General features: G+C 43.5%; 1 protein-coding gene across 5 annotated transcripts in view; it reads right to left on the bottom strand.

Annotated features, from left to right (window-relative positions):
* The window catches only part of AKAP13 (A-kinase anchoring protein 13), a 245430-nt gene that overhangs the window by 18881 nt on the left and 210756 nt on the right, over positions 1-15793 (bottom strand). For all 5 annotated transcript variants that reach the window (XM_080980205.1, XM_080980207.1, XM_080980208.1 and 2 more), the window contains 10 exons: positions 13225-13390; positions 10994-11061; positions 9843-9906; positions 9233-9368; positions 7843-7952; positions 4599-4745; positions 3349-3599; positions 1999-2124; positions 1532-1649; positions 575-823 (listed from right to left, as the gene is read on the bottom strand). In XM_080980205.1, the coding sequence (XP_080836331.1) occupies positions 575-823; positions 1532-1649; positions 1999-2124; positions 3349-3599; positions 4599-4745; positions 7843-7952; positions 9233-9368; positions 9843-9906; positions 10994-11061; positions 13225-13390 (1435 nt within the window). The remainder of the gene's footprint in view (positions 1-574; positions 824-1531; positions 1650-1998; positions 2125-3348; positions 3600-4598; positions 4746-7842; positions 7953-9232; positions 9369-9842; positions 9907-10993; positions 11062-13224; positions 13391-15793) is intronic.

The raw sequence follows: 15793 nt of genomic DNA, 5'->3' as shown, positions 1-15793 counted from the left end.
ATACTGGTGGGCTCCGACTCCCATCAACCCCAGCTAATAGGGGAAATAGTCAGGGATGACAAGAGCTGGGGTCCAGCAACACCTGGGGGGTTAACCCTGCATGAAGGTCATCCCCCAAGGCCCTGTTGGTGGGCAGCTACACAGGATGGGACCTTTGCAACAGTGACATCCAAACTCCCACACCAGAGAGATTCACCTTGCTTCATCTTGGCTGGGGTTTGGATAGCACATTAAAGCATTGCAGTTGCAAAAGGCTTATGGGGGTCCACTGCTAAGAGATGGTCGCCTCTGCTGCTGCTGCCTTATGCCAATATTGCTGACTTTATTGGCTGTTATTATGGTCCTGTCTTTTCTCTCTCTTTACAACACAACAGTTTTAAAGTACTGTGGGCCTTTGGAAATCCACTGAGAGGGGAAAAGGCAGGGCACACATTTTTAAATAAGCAGCTGTGCTTAAGCAGGCTAGGAATTTAAAAGACTGTCCCAATGTGGACACTGTGGAGGGTCCAACAAATTACACCTTTATCCAATATACAGGGACAGGAAGGAAATACAGACGGCAGGACTCACTTACCTTTCAGTTTGCTGGCTGCATTTCTCAGGGAGATGGGCCCGTCCCGGACAAACTTCCTGCGCCGCAGGTCCTCTCTGGCGAACATCTGCCCACTCTTCATTCTCATGATAGACTTGCTGTCCGTCCGAGTGTAGATTTCATTGAGGCGCATCTTCTTCTCGTAGTTGCTGACTTTGCTGTTCACAGCAGTGATTACTTCCTTCACCAGGTTTAGGGACAGCACCAAATCTTGATGTTCTTCGTCGTTTTCTTAAAACACAAGGAGACCCACCTTTCAGTTCTCGCTTAATTCTTTTCGCCCAGCTCTTGAGCTTTAGCTAACTTCTTTTACGTTCCCTTTCCCTGACCCTCCCAGCTATTTGCTGAGCACACATTTGACAGTGACACTTAGATCTCTCTCAATTCGTGTAGAGTTGAGGTGGGGAACCTTGGGGCTTGGGGTCGAATGGAGCCCTCCAACCCTCTCTGGCCTTCAAACTCTCCCCTGGCTAAACCGTTCAACTGGCCCTTCTTCACACCCAGAGTGTTTTTTGGCTCTTGCTTGCCTTGCTTGTAGGGGTGTGGAGAGACAAGCTAACTGTATGGAGGTAAAATTAGCATCGTGATACAGTACAAGTGCCTAAACAGGGATCATTGCCAGAAGCAGCATGAAGAATCAGCAGACCCACACAAACCTACACTTGTGCAATTGAACTAAACAGAAACAACTTAGAAGAATGAGCGTTTCAGAATCCGCAGGACCATTTCCATGAAATGGAGGCTGCTGTAGAGACAGCTTTCTTTCACCTAGAATATATCCTAAGACAACAGTCTCTCAGCAAGCAAGCACAAAGGGATGCTAAAATGTTTTGCAATGGATGCTTTTTATGCCACAAGCCCAATTATAAAATTCCAAGGTTTCTGAGGTCCATATCGCCATTTACTCAGCAAGGTGGAAAATGGCAGCTTTTCACCTACCTTTGGTATGCTGCAGTATTCTTTGCAGCAGCACAGGATATTTGGTGATCCTCTGTGTTACTAGCAAGATGCACTCAGGAATGCCCAGACGCCTCACCACAGAGCTGCTCATCTTTTTCTAGAGAAAGAAGAATGAAATGAAAGTTAAAGGGTACACTCCTCACCATTAGCCTGCTGCTGCTGCTGCTGCTGCTGCTGAGCAGTTATTCCTTGCAAACTATCCCTACCTCACCCCACTTTGATCACACACACGTATTCTGCCTAGAAACTGAATACTAGAAGCCCAGGGATAAATATCTGGAGGGCCACAGGCTCCCTATCCTTGTAATACGTGGTTGACTTTGGTGAAAGAATCTGGATTTTTAAGGAGGAAGCACAATATACAAGAAACTTCACCTGCATGCTTCTTCCCCCTATTCCCTACCCCACCTCTATACAAGAGAACATTTGCAAAACACCGGTGTTACCTTGATGAATGCTTGAAACCGTTTCTCCTTGGAATGAAGGTCTTTAAAATAATTCACCGCCTCATTGTGGTGCCCGCAGAACTTGCCGTAGGTTTTCTTCATTTTCTCAGCGTTCTCCCCAGAAAACTGCCAGAAGTTAAAACATATGTTAAGAGTTCACCAGTGGTCTCCCCAAGTGGGTAAGGCAACCTAATCATCAGCCACTCACTCAGTTGAGACATCACAGCAGACCGTGGTTTGTGCTAAACATCCCAGCACTTCTTGTGGGAAAATGAAAGTGGTGGCTCTCACGGTGGTATTAATGCTTTTATTCATTTATAGTTGTTTACTTATATCCTACTTTTCACCATCTTATGTCTCAGAGTGTCTTACAACTATAAAAATCCCATAAATTAAGCCTTAGAAATTTAATCTCTTGGAAATTTAAAGGAAGAACATCAGAAAACTTTGGTACAACAGAGATGTTTTGTATCCATGATGCAAAAGCCCTCTGAAATAAAATGGTTTTAACCAGACACCTGGAACTTAGCAGCGACAGGGCCTGTCTGACTTTTAGAGGGAGGAGGTTTGACAGAACTGGGCCTACAGCACTGAATGCATCACTTCTTATTGATGCAAAGCTGTGTTTCTGATCCATGGGAGACCACAAATAGTGCCCCTCCCCCCGATGATGTCAGTGATCAACTTGGGACACTTTTGCATAATATTAAGGGTTACAGTTTTGTTTTTTAAAGCCCCTTTTACACATTTAGGGTCATAACTGGACCTCAGAGAGCTATGAATTATGTAATCTGACTTCTCTGAGGTTGTGCCTCTTCTTCAGTAAACATGCCGTTCCTTCTGTTGTGCTTCAGTTGTGCTCCCATTGTGGTTTTGTTGCTGCGTGTTTTTCCACTGGATTCACTAAAAGGGCTATCTGACTCCAATCAAGTGAATGTTTAAAATAATCTCAAAATAAATAATGTAAGTGTCAATCATTATGCATCACTGTACAGCATCATTTGGAGCGCTCCACAGAGATGTTGCAAGGAATCGAATAGGTCTGCTTGCAAAAGCAAATACTGCCTTTGACTTCACTAGAACGGCTGGATCCTGCCTCAAGCCTACTGAGCAGGATTTGCAGCGACGTGGGGACTTTAGGACCTGATATAGCTACTTGCTCCTGCTCACACCTGGCAGAATAAATTGTGCAAAACAGACACTTAATTTGCTAACAGAGGCTGCAGAATTCTGCCATTCCTCACACAGAATCATGGCTTTTAGTTTGCTGCATGTGCAACCCAGATTAGGCGGACTGAAACACAGGCTCTGTGCCCTGCGCTGCCCTCAGATACACTTCCCAGTGCTTACTTGGTTCACAAGGATGTCCCCTATCCTCTTGATGACAAAATTCTTCTCGCTTCTGTCCGCCAGCGACTCCTTCTTCCTCTCCAGAATCCGCTGGAAGAACTGGGTGTGGATGTTCAGCAGGTCGTCCAGGCAAGGGAAGACTTTTTCCACCATCTGCTGCTCATACTGCAATTCCTGCACCATTCCTCTGCTGTACACGTCGCTCATGATCTTCAAGGTGCGGACGTGGTGCATTTCCGTCTGCATCAGTTCTGAAGAAGAACAGAGAGGGGTGAAGGCAAGACAGACACAGGGGATGTTAGCAGAGAAGGGCCCGGAAAAGCAGAGAAAAGCCACAAAATGTAGCACTGGCCATTACAAGCATGGGGCCACAGTCCCCTCTAGGCAAGTTTCCAGTGGCCACATGACAGCAATGGGCCAGAAGCAAAAGAGCAATTCATGCTAATTTTGCTTTTATATAGTAGGCTAGTTAACTACACACCAAGGATAGCCAAGGTGTTGCCCTCCAGATGTTGTCCGACCACAACTCCCATCATTCCTGACCACTAGCCATGCTGGCCGGGGCTGATGGGAGTTGTAGTCTAGAAACGTTCAAATGGCATCACATTGGTGTCCCCTCTATAATATACCTTTTTCTACCCTCCATCCAAACAAGCATGAAGAATCATCTGAGTTTAAGGGCACATTCAACATAGGCGAAAATACTCAAAGGCATCGCAAAGCAGGACTAGTTAGGAGTGTGTCCACAGAGTGCGAAGAGTCCTGAAGGCTAGATAAAAAAAGGCTTGGAGGGCCACATCTGCCTCTATAGCTAGAGGTTCCCCATCCCTGGGTCACAGAACTTGGCTCTCGAAGCATCTCAGCTCTGGTTTAGTAACTGAGGACGTTCCTATACTTGAAATCAGAACTTTCTTGAGGCAGTTCACAGACAATATAAAAGGCAACAAGAATCCACACATCAAACAGTAGCAACGTGATAAAACAGGACAGCAAAACAAACAACAGAATCTTAAAAGGATGAATTCTAGAAGAAAACACAGAGGGGGAGAATGCCTTCTGAAATAATGAATGAGATTGGGGGAAAGGGGCTTCAGTTGTCTCTATACCACCTTGTCCCCTCCTGGGATTAGCAGAAGAAATAAATGTAAAAAAGAGAAATCACACACTTTTGCTAATGTACGAAGGTTGCAGAACTTTGTATCTGTGCTTGCAGAATTTTGATCATCTTAGCATTAAATTGTGACGCTCACCATAAATGACATCTTGTCGCTTCACAACATCCTTCTTTTGTTGCCGGAGAAACTTGGCGTCTACGACTTGACTCCAGGACTGGGCTTCCAGCTGCTTTGAGTCTGTTTCGAAATCTCCCATGAGCTGGCCTTCATTCATATCTGCACCTGGATAGTGGAGAGAGAAAATCTGAATGACAAATGCTCCTAGTATTTTTATCCCCAAGTTTGCTGAGCTGCAGGGTTGATGCTTTTAACAATACATGTGCTACAAAATATAGTATTGGCGTCTCATCAGATGATGACCCAAATTTAGGATCACCTGTCCAGGAAGCCTAAGGACCGCAGAATTCATAGAACCTCCTTGAAGACATGTCAGAATCTGAGTTAGCGGATCCTGAACTTTGGAAGAGCAACTCAGACCTTTTGGGTGGGGAGCTTCAGACAATCAAATCCTGGCTTAATAAGCCAGGATGTGCTTGACCCTCTGTGCTTCCTCATACAGCCCCTTCGTGCAAAAGAGGATTAAAAAAACCCCCACCAAAAAACAAACCAAGAGCTGGAAGCCAGCTTTAGATCACAGCTTCATAGGCCAGGTCACACATAAATGGAAAGTGCAGCTCCCTAGTTTGCTTCCCCACTTCCATGAACAGAAGAGCCAAGTGGGAGCAAAGGAGTAACATGGGTGCACAGAGCTCACGAATATTCTGGATTACTGAGCCAGGATTTGAGCACATGAACCTGTTCCACCCACCACCCAGAAGCGGTTCAGCACAATGAAAATGTACTAGATTGGTTCTGTCAGTGCTTTCGCCTCACTCTTCTCAACACCTTGACCTGCTCTCTCTTAGTAAGTAACAGTGACCCATCTGCAAGGAGGCTAGCATTGAGGCTCTGTCCTCTCCACCACCCCCCACCCCCACCCCCGCAAGTTCTTTCTGCCGGTGGCTTGCTTATCTTCCACTGGGGAAGACAAGAGCACCACCGAGGCCATTCCAATGCGCCACTTACAATTTAGTGCACTTTAGTTCAAGAGGCAAGGCTTTGGGAGGCATCAGGCCCTGCCTAGGGATGTAAGGACACAACCGAGGACTCAGCAGAGTCAGCAAGCATTTTGCGACTTCCCTGGGAACTCTCCCGCCAGAGTCCAGGCCTCTATTATGTCTCTAAAATCTGCACTCAGCCTCTTCAGTTGAATTGCTCCTACTGAAGCTTACTCTCCTTCAGCTTAACACCCCAGGGGCTTGAAAGTTGACAAAACAAGGAGAGCTACAGCCATTATTTGCATTTATGTGTTACCAATATGGGAAGCATGATTATGTGAATTGGACTGGAGAAGTAACTAGTAGAGATGAACAGAGGAAGGAAGGGTGGTGCATTTTACAGGGCAACGGGACCCTCCCCAAGCAATATCACACCCACCCAAGCAATAATTTTGGGGGAAGGGTCTTTTTTATCCCATTCTGAGTGCAGGCAAGAAGGAATACCTTCAGTGTGGTTTGAATTCATGATGCTGTTGGACAGTAAAATCTGACTGGCTAAAGGTCGCTTTGATGTCTTTATTACATTACCGAGCATTGAGATGATCGTTTGTAGAACCATTAAACTCCATTCGGGTAACCATGTAATTCTTTTACCCCCCCTTTTGTTTTTCAAAAGTCTTCCATAAGTTACTTGGTAGTTAATGCTTAGTAAATCCGCAATTACAGTGTATATCTCCAAGAGCGAACCATTTATGTAATGACATGTAATTGCATTGTAATTAAGGTGCAATTTATCCGCCTTTGTTTACTCTGGTGAAATTAACAGAATGGTTGAAAGGGGCTCTGCGAAGCCTGCAAATTCGAGCTATGAAAGCAATTAACAGATGAGCCTGGAGCCGAGGATTATCCAGCATAGCAGCACATCGCGCAGCGAGAGAGAGCAGGAAACTGCTTACTTGTCCTCTGAATACAATTTTAGAAAAAAATTATCTGCTACCAAAGCAGCCACTGCTCACTGCTGCTTGAAAGGACACCATTCTGCGTGTCTTAGCTGTGCCTAGCTAAAATGAATTAATGGATGAGCTATGTCCTGGCGCACAAAGAAATTTGGTTTCCAGGTCCAAAACAACCTACGCAGAGATTGAACAGAAAAAGTAATCATTTGATTTGGGAACTATGAAAAGATAGCAGGCCACATAGTGGCAGCAGTCACATACTAACCCAAACCACATGTGGTCTCCCGAGGAGGAGATTGTAGCCACTCTTCTCCCTCATCCTTTTAGCTTAGTAAGCTGCAGCAACTAAACCAAGGTTTAGTTTAGCACACTTTTCAAATCTGGGATTGTGGTTAAGATCTCTCCCCCTTATCCACAATCTGGAGTGAAGGTTTGGTTTATGATTTTTAGGCTGTGGTTAAGAAGGAAAATGCTAAACCATGATCCTGGGCTCAGGTGACTTAGTACCGTATTCACTCGAGTCTAATGAGCCATCAAATATAATGCATACCTCAGTTTTCAGAACTTTGAAACAAAACAAAAAAAGGATTTGCTGGTGAATGTAAATTGTGCCGTCGAATCTAATGTGCACCTTAATTTTCTCGATGTAATTTGGCCAAAAAAAGGTGAGCGTTAGATTTGAGTAAATACGGTAAATCAAACCTTGGCTTAGCTGCCTTGCTGTGATAAAAAAAACCAGGAAGGAGCAAAGTGGGTGCAATGCCTCTCCAGGAATAAGTACTGGATCACCATGACATGCAAACCAGACCGGTATATAAGAGTGTGAAAATTGTATTATAAAAGTGAAACCCCTACTCATAATTGCTAGCCGCAATTAAATTTGGAGCCTAGTTCTAACTGAGGCAATAATCTTGTGTCTAGGCTGTAGCACCGGATGCTATTTGGCTACAAAGCCAATCAGTCTCAACAAGCCTTGTCAGTCCTCCCCCCAAAAAACTCAACAACTCCAGTCAATCCTCCCACACCCACGCTGGGAGTAGATCACAGTCTCTTGGGAGTTGGACGTGCCTCCAATAATATATTTGCACATAGTAAAACTAGTCCATCAGGAGGCAGTCTACAATAGACCTAATTTGATTTGGTGGATGTTTTCAAGGACATTTTGTACACATAGGATGCTTCAAACCATCACCACTTGCAGTTGAATCTTGCTTGCTGATTTTAGCCACTGTGAGAACAGGATGCTGGACTAGATGGGCTATTGGCCTGATCCAGCAGGCTCTTCTTATGATCACTACTTGAGCCTGTTTTACTGCTGCCACTTACCTTCATCTGTTAATGACTCCATGGATTCGTTCACCCGGCTTATTTTATTCAAGGAATCCGTTGACTGGGAGAGGAACTTCCATGAAAGTATGTTTTCATCGTTCCCAACTCTGGAGGGACACAGAGGCAGAAAAGAACAGGCCATTCAGAATTTTACCTTTGCTGGACAGCTGACTCAGGAAACCTGGGTCTCCACTGAGGAATGCAGGGAGGATGCGATATGAGATGGGGAAGGGGCAGCTGCCTGCATCTTCTCCCCTGCAACCCCCATTCCTCCAATAGCATTCCTACCTCAATCAATTGCTTGAAATCTCCAATTATTCAAACACATCGATTATTAACATCCTTCTGCCAGCAGGAGACAGCATTTATGCCCAGATGTGGTTATGGTATCCAAAACCAGGGATGGGATACCTGTGATTCTGCAATTATCGCTGGACTAAAACTCCCAACTCCCATCGTCTCTGACCATTGACCATGCTAGCTAGGGCTGATGAGAGTTGGATTCTAGTAAACTCTGGAGGAGCAGCACAGGTTCCCCATCCATACTTCGAATCATCTCACCATACGAAGGTGCGAACCTCCACTCAACACACCAGGTTGTCTTACAAGGGTGAGGAACCTTTTTGGCTTGGTGGGCCGGATTGTTATCTGTCCCCATCCCCATGGGCCAACGTTGACAGGTGAGCAGGGCAAACCTCCTGTTGATCACCTGACGTTATGACACCCAGTGAATGGTAGCTGGGTTGTCCTACCCATCCTTTGCACAATGTTTGGGACCAGCATCAGTAGAGGCTTTCTGCATGGGCCAGCAGTGCAACAATAGTTCCCCCATGGGCGATTATTTTGTGTAATCAATCCAGCCTACGTATAATGGCACGCAGAGACATATAACAGCAGGTAGACAGGGTTGGGCAGAAACAGCCAGAATGGAATCCGTGCTGGGCCAAATATGGCCCATAGCCTGTAGCTTCTCTACCCCAAAGTGAAACCACGTACAGAGGAGTAAAACTACTGATTCATCTAGGCCAGCGGTTCTCAACCTGTGGGTCCCCAGATGTTGGGGGACACTTAGCTAGCAATGCCAGAGCTCAGGGATGATAGGAGTTGTAGTCCAACAACATCTGGGGACCCACAGGTTGAGAACCGCTGATCTAGGCAGTCGCTCTCCACTCTGATTCGCATCAGTTCTCCAGAGTTTCAGGCAGGGTTCTCTTGCAGCCCTGCCACTTAAAATCCTTCCATTTGCAAAATAATAATAACCAGTAACTAAGCCTGGGATTTTCTTCACAGGCTCTTCCTTTGAGTTGTGCCTCTACTCACTGTTCAACTCATCAAACCATGCACTTATTAGCGCCAAATGTACCTGCCCAGAAAGAATGTCCCTTACCCAGCAATGTTCTGGATGGAGACACTTTTCGAAAGGGAAGGGTTATGCTGGGATCGCCTGCTATTGAACATGGAGGTCACGGTGTTCTCATCAGGGGCTAGAATCGCAGATCGAGGTCTCTCCTTTGGCTGAGAGGCTGCAAAGGGGGACATACTGTCATCATCTCTTTAGTTACAGTCAACAGGCCTGTGAGAATTTTATAGCAACTGACAATAATGTGAATAAAAATACACATCAGTACAAGTGAAAAAAACAGAATTAAACAACACACACACACGGCAATCACGAGTGGTATAGGAAGAACAGGCATAATTACGAAGTTTTGCAGCTGCATTTTCAGCACAACATTCAGAATTCATGCACCACCAAGGTAAGAATATATATATATATATATATATATATATATATATATATGCTGGGAAAGTCCTACTCCAGAGTAGACAAGCTGAAATTAATGAGCCCATGTTAGTAATGTGACCAGCACTGGCTACCACTTTATGTTCTGCTCATGATCTTAAAGCACATACAACCGCTTCTATGTCATAATTACAATAAGAAAACTTTTGAGGTGCTGCAGTGAGAAGTAAAGAAGGGCGGGGGAGGTACTCACGCTTATTTCTCATAATTACTGTAGGTAATGAGGAAGTATCATTGACTAGAAGGCCTCCTCCTTTCTGGAGATGGAAAGAATAATGGGAACAAATGAATTGATACTCTGCATTAGAAACAATTTGTTGAAGGAGCTTAAAACATACACAGGCACCTCCACATTTACCCTTAAAGTGTGACACAGCCACCCTGTTAGTATTCTGAAGACTTTAGTTTCATTCCAGCAGGCATTTTAACTGAATTCTGCTTCTATAGGTTAAGTGGATTTTTACTCTTTTGTACTGAACTTTTGAAAATTGCTTGAGAGGCCTCTGTAGTTAAGCAGTATATAAATTAACAGAATAAATATGTCCAACCATGGTTTGCTTTGTTCAAGCTAACCATGATGATGAACCAAAGTTTGTTCTCACATATGCAAGAACCAGGGCTGGAAACCAAAGTATGAACTGCCCCCAGTATGAACTGATATGGACCCTGAAATCCTCATCTAAGGCTTCTCTCCATGTGCCCAGTCTATGGGAGGTCTGGAGAGCAGCAAAACAAGAACAGGCATTTTCAATGGTGGCTCCCTGCTTGTGGAATGCTATTCCAGAGAGGCTCGCCTGGCGCTATCATTACATATTGAGGTTTTAACTTTTTGCATGTCTTAAATTATGGTTGTAAGTCTCTTAGGGATTTGTAAACCACTTTGTAAAAAATAACCAAACAAACCTCAAAGTGGTTTACAATCAAGAAGTACAAAAAATTATCTACCTGTCTTTAGGTGACAGGCAAATATAATTTCTCCTAGACCTCTGACTTTTAATTATCTGCTGTCTTATTCAGGGAATGCGATGTTTAAGTCCTGCCTTTTCAAAATGGGAATGAGGTTTATATTTTTCTCTGTTTAAACTGGTTTTAATGTATGTTTGTTTCTTCTTGTAGGTCACTTTGAGTTCCGCAGTAGAAAAAAAATACTGAATAAACAAACATTTAAAAACAGCAGAAGACGTGAGATTTTTCAAGACAGAGAAAAACCTGCTCTTCTAAAAAGCAGAGGTCTGTGCTCCAGACATCCTGGTTGTATTACTACCATACGATTTCTAGGCACAAAGAGAAAATTTTGGATAGTTGTCTCTTTTTTTGCACAAAAGGAAACAAGAGCACTCTTACCTTCATTTTGGCTTTGGCACAAGCAACCACACTCTCCTTGCAGTTTTTATGGACCAGAATACCACAACCTGTATAAAACGAAGGGCAGCAGTAAATGTCAATATTTGCCTAGTTTCTCATGATGGTCTTCAGAGTTTAACAATTCAGACCTCCTTATGTGCCCAGCAGCCATCGGGACAGCTAAAATTTGCTTTCTTTCATGTTAATTATTTATGCCACCCAAAAGAAAGACTGGCTCCTCCTAGCATCCTGCCACCAAATCTTCCAACTTTAAAATGCAGAAGAATGGGGAAATATCAAGTTCAGTGGGAAATGAGATGTAAAAGAAAGCCAATGGACCAACATCAAAGTAAATAGAGACATTCTCCATTCCCCCTTCCCTTACTATTCAGATTTCCAGTAAAGGAACCCTTTGCAATTTGTAAGCACCTCTACAGAACTCACAAGGAGCACTGGTCTTGCTATACACATGCCCTATGCCATCACACCTGGGCTTGCCATCATAGAGAATTTGTGATAAAGCAGCTACAGTCAATCTGACTCCTGGGCAAGATGAGCACTTATGGGAGCTGTTATCTGTCCAAACTAGCTGCCTAACTAAGCTATGTTTTTCCATTTCTGCTCTGAGCTTCTTGAGGGAGAGAAATGTTATGTGTTGTCACAGAACATCAGAATAAGTTGTCAACTCTTCCCATCACAAGCCCTACAAGACTTTGGGGGTGGGTGCGAAGAAAGCCGAGCTACTTTCGTTTCTCATAATCCTCGTCATCGCCACAGTCAATACTGGTTGGGCAACAGAAAAATGTCTAATCGGTTAACCTTTGCATTTTCACCTGAGTCAATAGCAACAGACCAGCAACTTCAGGTTCTCAGACGAGGAAATGCCCCGTGGAGATAACGTGGCTCAGTTTTGACATTGTACACGTTAGGCAAAGGAAAATACTGAATTGCGTCACAACCTGTGAGTCAGGTATAGATCCCCCAACCCAATGTCCGTTTAACAGATAGCTTTGTTTTATTTACTTATTTTGCTCAAAAGCCTCACTTGAACCCAAACTTATTTTGATTAAGGGCTCACAGCACATGCTGACTTTAAAAGCCCTGACGTAAGGGTCAGTATTCTTAGGTTTTAAAAGGGACTATACAAGGAATATTCTATTCCCCTTCTGAACACTTCCTCCCCCAGGAAACTAACTTGTTAGATGTAATGCCATCATTTTCTATCTGGAAACAATAATAATAATTTTGACCTGATTTTTGTGCTATGTTTCCTGGAATGAAAGGAGGAGGGGATTTGTCTCTGGCTACTTCCGTACACAATGACTTACAGTTCAGTATTCACCCGCATCACTAAAGAAAATTTTACATTCTGAAAGGCATCACCTTTTGCCCGGTCATGTGAATGAAGTAGTAAGCATATAAACTGAAGACCAGAACTACTAGATGTGTGAGAAGTGATTGAAAATGAACACATTGCAGTCAAGAAGGTCATTAGCAGAGGTATGCAAAATCGTAACAGGAAAGCAAGGATTTTAATGAATACTTCCTTATGAAAATGGTCCTTACTGCAAAACCGATTTTCGTTTTTTGCGATGATGTCATACACCAAGGGCAAAGGGTTTCAGCTCTCCTGACACTGAACCATTCAAACACCTCCTGATTTCAACTTCGGGGGGGGGGCACACCAGGTCTCTAACAAAGAACAGCACCCCCATTTTTAATATCCACAACCTTGCAAGCTAAGACTGACTCAAGGTCATCCATTCATTTGAACCCAGATTTCCCTGGTCTAAGTCCAACACTCTCTAACTCCGCCACAGCACAATGGATTTTTTTAAAATGATTTTTTTTGGTCCTTGTTTCTTTGCTGCTGTTTACTTTGTACAACACTTAGCGCTGGGTGAAGACTGGATTCAAATCTCCCAAATCATCCATGGAGCTCAATGGGTCAGCTTGCGGCCAGTACCCAACTCTCACCTTAACCTACATCACAAGGCTGTTGAGTGGATAACACGTAAAGGCAAGATATAAAATAAATAAATTTGGCTTGTCCTGGGTGTTCAAATTGGCCTTATTGTTGGAACCAATTTGGAGTCTATGAAATTGCTCTCTGGGACCAAAATGGCAGCCACTTTTGTTAATTTCACCATCACCCATCTACATTTTGATTGGAAAATAATGCTCCACATGTCTGTCCGCAATAGAACACAGGGCAGAAAAATGCCACTCACTTGCACAGGCAAAGGAATCCTTGTTAAAAGGCTTCAAACAGTGGCAACAATGGACAGGCCCCACCGTCGGGGTGGCACTGAAGAGGTGCCCGTTTATCATCTTCTTGTCCTTTTCTTTGGAGTCTCTGTCCTTCTCTTTTGTTTTCTCCTTATCTTTCTCTTTTTCCTAAAAGAAAGAAAAGAAATGTGTGAGGATGGGAAACCCCAAAGACAATGAGCTCTTTGTTCTGTGTGTGTGTGTGTGTGTGTGTGTGTGTGTGTGTAAGACACTTTTCACCTGAGGGAAAACATAATTGGGAGCCATATCACTGGACACCACAGGTATTCTCACCTCCCATTCTGCCTCACACCAAGCTCAGTCTTGAGTCATTGGCTGTGGAAATTCAGAATGAGGCACATCTGAATCAGCCACATGACCAAGGCTGTAAGTATTTACCTTTGCAAGTGCCTGTGGACATTCACTCCTGTAAGATTTTTTACTATTGCACTTTTATTAATTTATGAATCACCTTTCTTTGCGTGTGTCAAGGCAATTTACAAACGTATCATAAAAACAGTTAAACTAGGTGGCGGTTGTTTTTAAGTACAAAAAATAACAAGCTAGGTTTAAAAGTAACACAAAGCAAACATCTACAGGAGAAATATTTTCTTCTAGCTGGAAAAGGCTGTTGAAAGAAAAATGTGTGTGTGTGTGTGTGTGTGTGTGTGTGTGTGTAATTAATTTTTTCAAACATTTTCACAATAACCTTCAAATCAAACAATTACATTATTTCACAAGTTGACTTCCCACTCTCACCTCCACTGTGCTTTTGTTCAAACCTTTTCTTCTGCATTTTATCTTTATCTACAACCAAAAATCCTCTATTACGATTATCTTGTCGTTTTTCTTCCACTTGCTTTTATCTCGAATCCCACTCGCAATTTCATTTGACTCTAATGCTTTTTTAAGTAGTCCACGAAAGACCTCCATCCCAAAGAAACATGTTTTCAATTGCTTCTGGAAAGCATAAATAGTGGGTGCCTATCACAGTGATAGCCACCAACTTGGATGGTTTTTTAAAAAAATGGAGATTAGATAAATTAACGCAGGATAAGGCTATCAGCGGCTGTTTAACCATACGGCAATGGTTACCTCCACTGTCAGAGGCAAGGCATTATGCCTCTGAATACCTGTTGCCGACCATCAAAAGTGGGAAGAGTACTACTGGACTCAAGTCCTTCTTTTAAGTTTCCCATGGGTATCCAATTGGTCAATGTAAGAACAGGATGCTGGGATAGGTGGACCCAATTTGGTCTGATTCGGCAGTCGCCTTATTATTTTCTTATGACTGATAAACTCGCTCATATTTAGTATGAATCGGCAGATATTTATGGCACTTGTCAAGCCACAGACCTCAAATAGTATTTCAGAGGGCAAAAGATGATTTGCAAGTCTGTTTAATTCTATCAATTCCAAGTAGCTGCCAGAGCGGCAGCGACACAGGTAACTGCAGGAGGGAAGCTGAAAGGGTTGGCAGCGATAGCGGAACGGCGACAAAAATTATGGCAAGGCCTGCAGTCTTCAGGAGGAAAAGCTCTGAGCCCGTAACTCCGTGTCTCTCTGAATTCAGTCCTAAGTGTCTCGAGAAGCACAGCGCATACCTACAATTCTGACTGTAACCCCTGAGGGAAGTCTTATCTTATCAGCCCCATTTCAAGCACTACATTCCAAAGCGATAATGCAAAGTTATAAAGCTGTAGCAAGCAGTCGTTCTTTCAACAAGGCCTGTCTGAAGCATCAGTCCTTCTGTAAACACACTTTCTCGGAAGTAAGCACCACTGAATTTTGTGAGACTTACTTTCAAGTAAACGTGAGCAGGGCTGGGCTGCTTGTCTGCTGTGGCTTCCATGGGTGTTTTATCCTGAGCCTAAGTTTGCTACCCTGATTCCAAGGATGCAATGACTTGGGAGAGTAGTGGAGGCTACTAAGCAAAGATGCTTTGACTGTGGCCTTAAACCTGGGGTAGCCTGCGTAATGCCTCCAGATGTTGCTAGACTGCAACTCCCACCATCCTTGGCCATTAGAAAATATAATAATAATAATAATAATAATAATAATAATAATAATAATAATTTATTACTTATACCCCACCCATCTGGCTGGGTTTCCCTAGCCTCTCTGGGCAGCTCCCAACAGAATATTAAAAACACGATAAAACATTAAACATTAAAAACTTCCCTAAATTAGACCATGCTGGCTGGCTGATGGGAGCCTGTCAGTTTCCAGACTGCACCATGTTGGCTACCTTTGCATCAAACACATTGCCAAGAGTTGTTGAAAACTACACTCACTGTCAAGCCGGTTTCAATCCGAAACTTACTTCTTTTCTGAAACCACGGAAGCTTTCGTTACTATTGAACTCCAATCAATGATACAAATAGTGAATTTTAATCTGGGAGAGACATTGCTGAGTGAAGAACGTAGCACCCCCCCCCCCAAAAAAAAATCACTGGAACAAAGAACAACTACACTGGACGTTGCTGCTTTAAAATATTCAGTAGCATCTGGAACATTGAGGAGTAGGAATTT

The sequence above is a fragment of the Podarcis pityusensis genome, assembly GCF_964106645.2.
Source record: "Podarcis pityusensis genome assembly, chromosome: 14".
Lineage (NCBI taxonomy): Eukaryota > Metazoa > Chordata > Lepidosauria > Squamata > Lacertidae > Podarcis > Podarcis pityusensis.
This window is presented reverse-complemented; position numbering and strand designations above follow the sequence as displayed.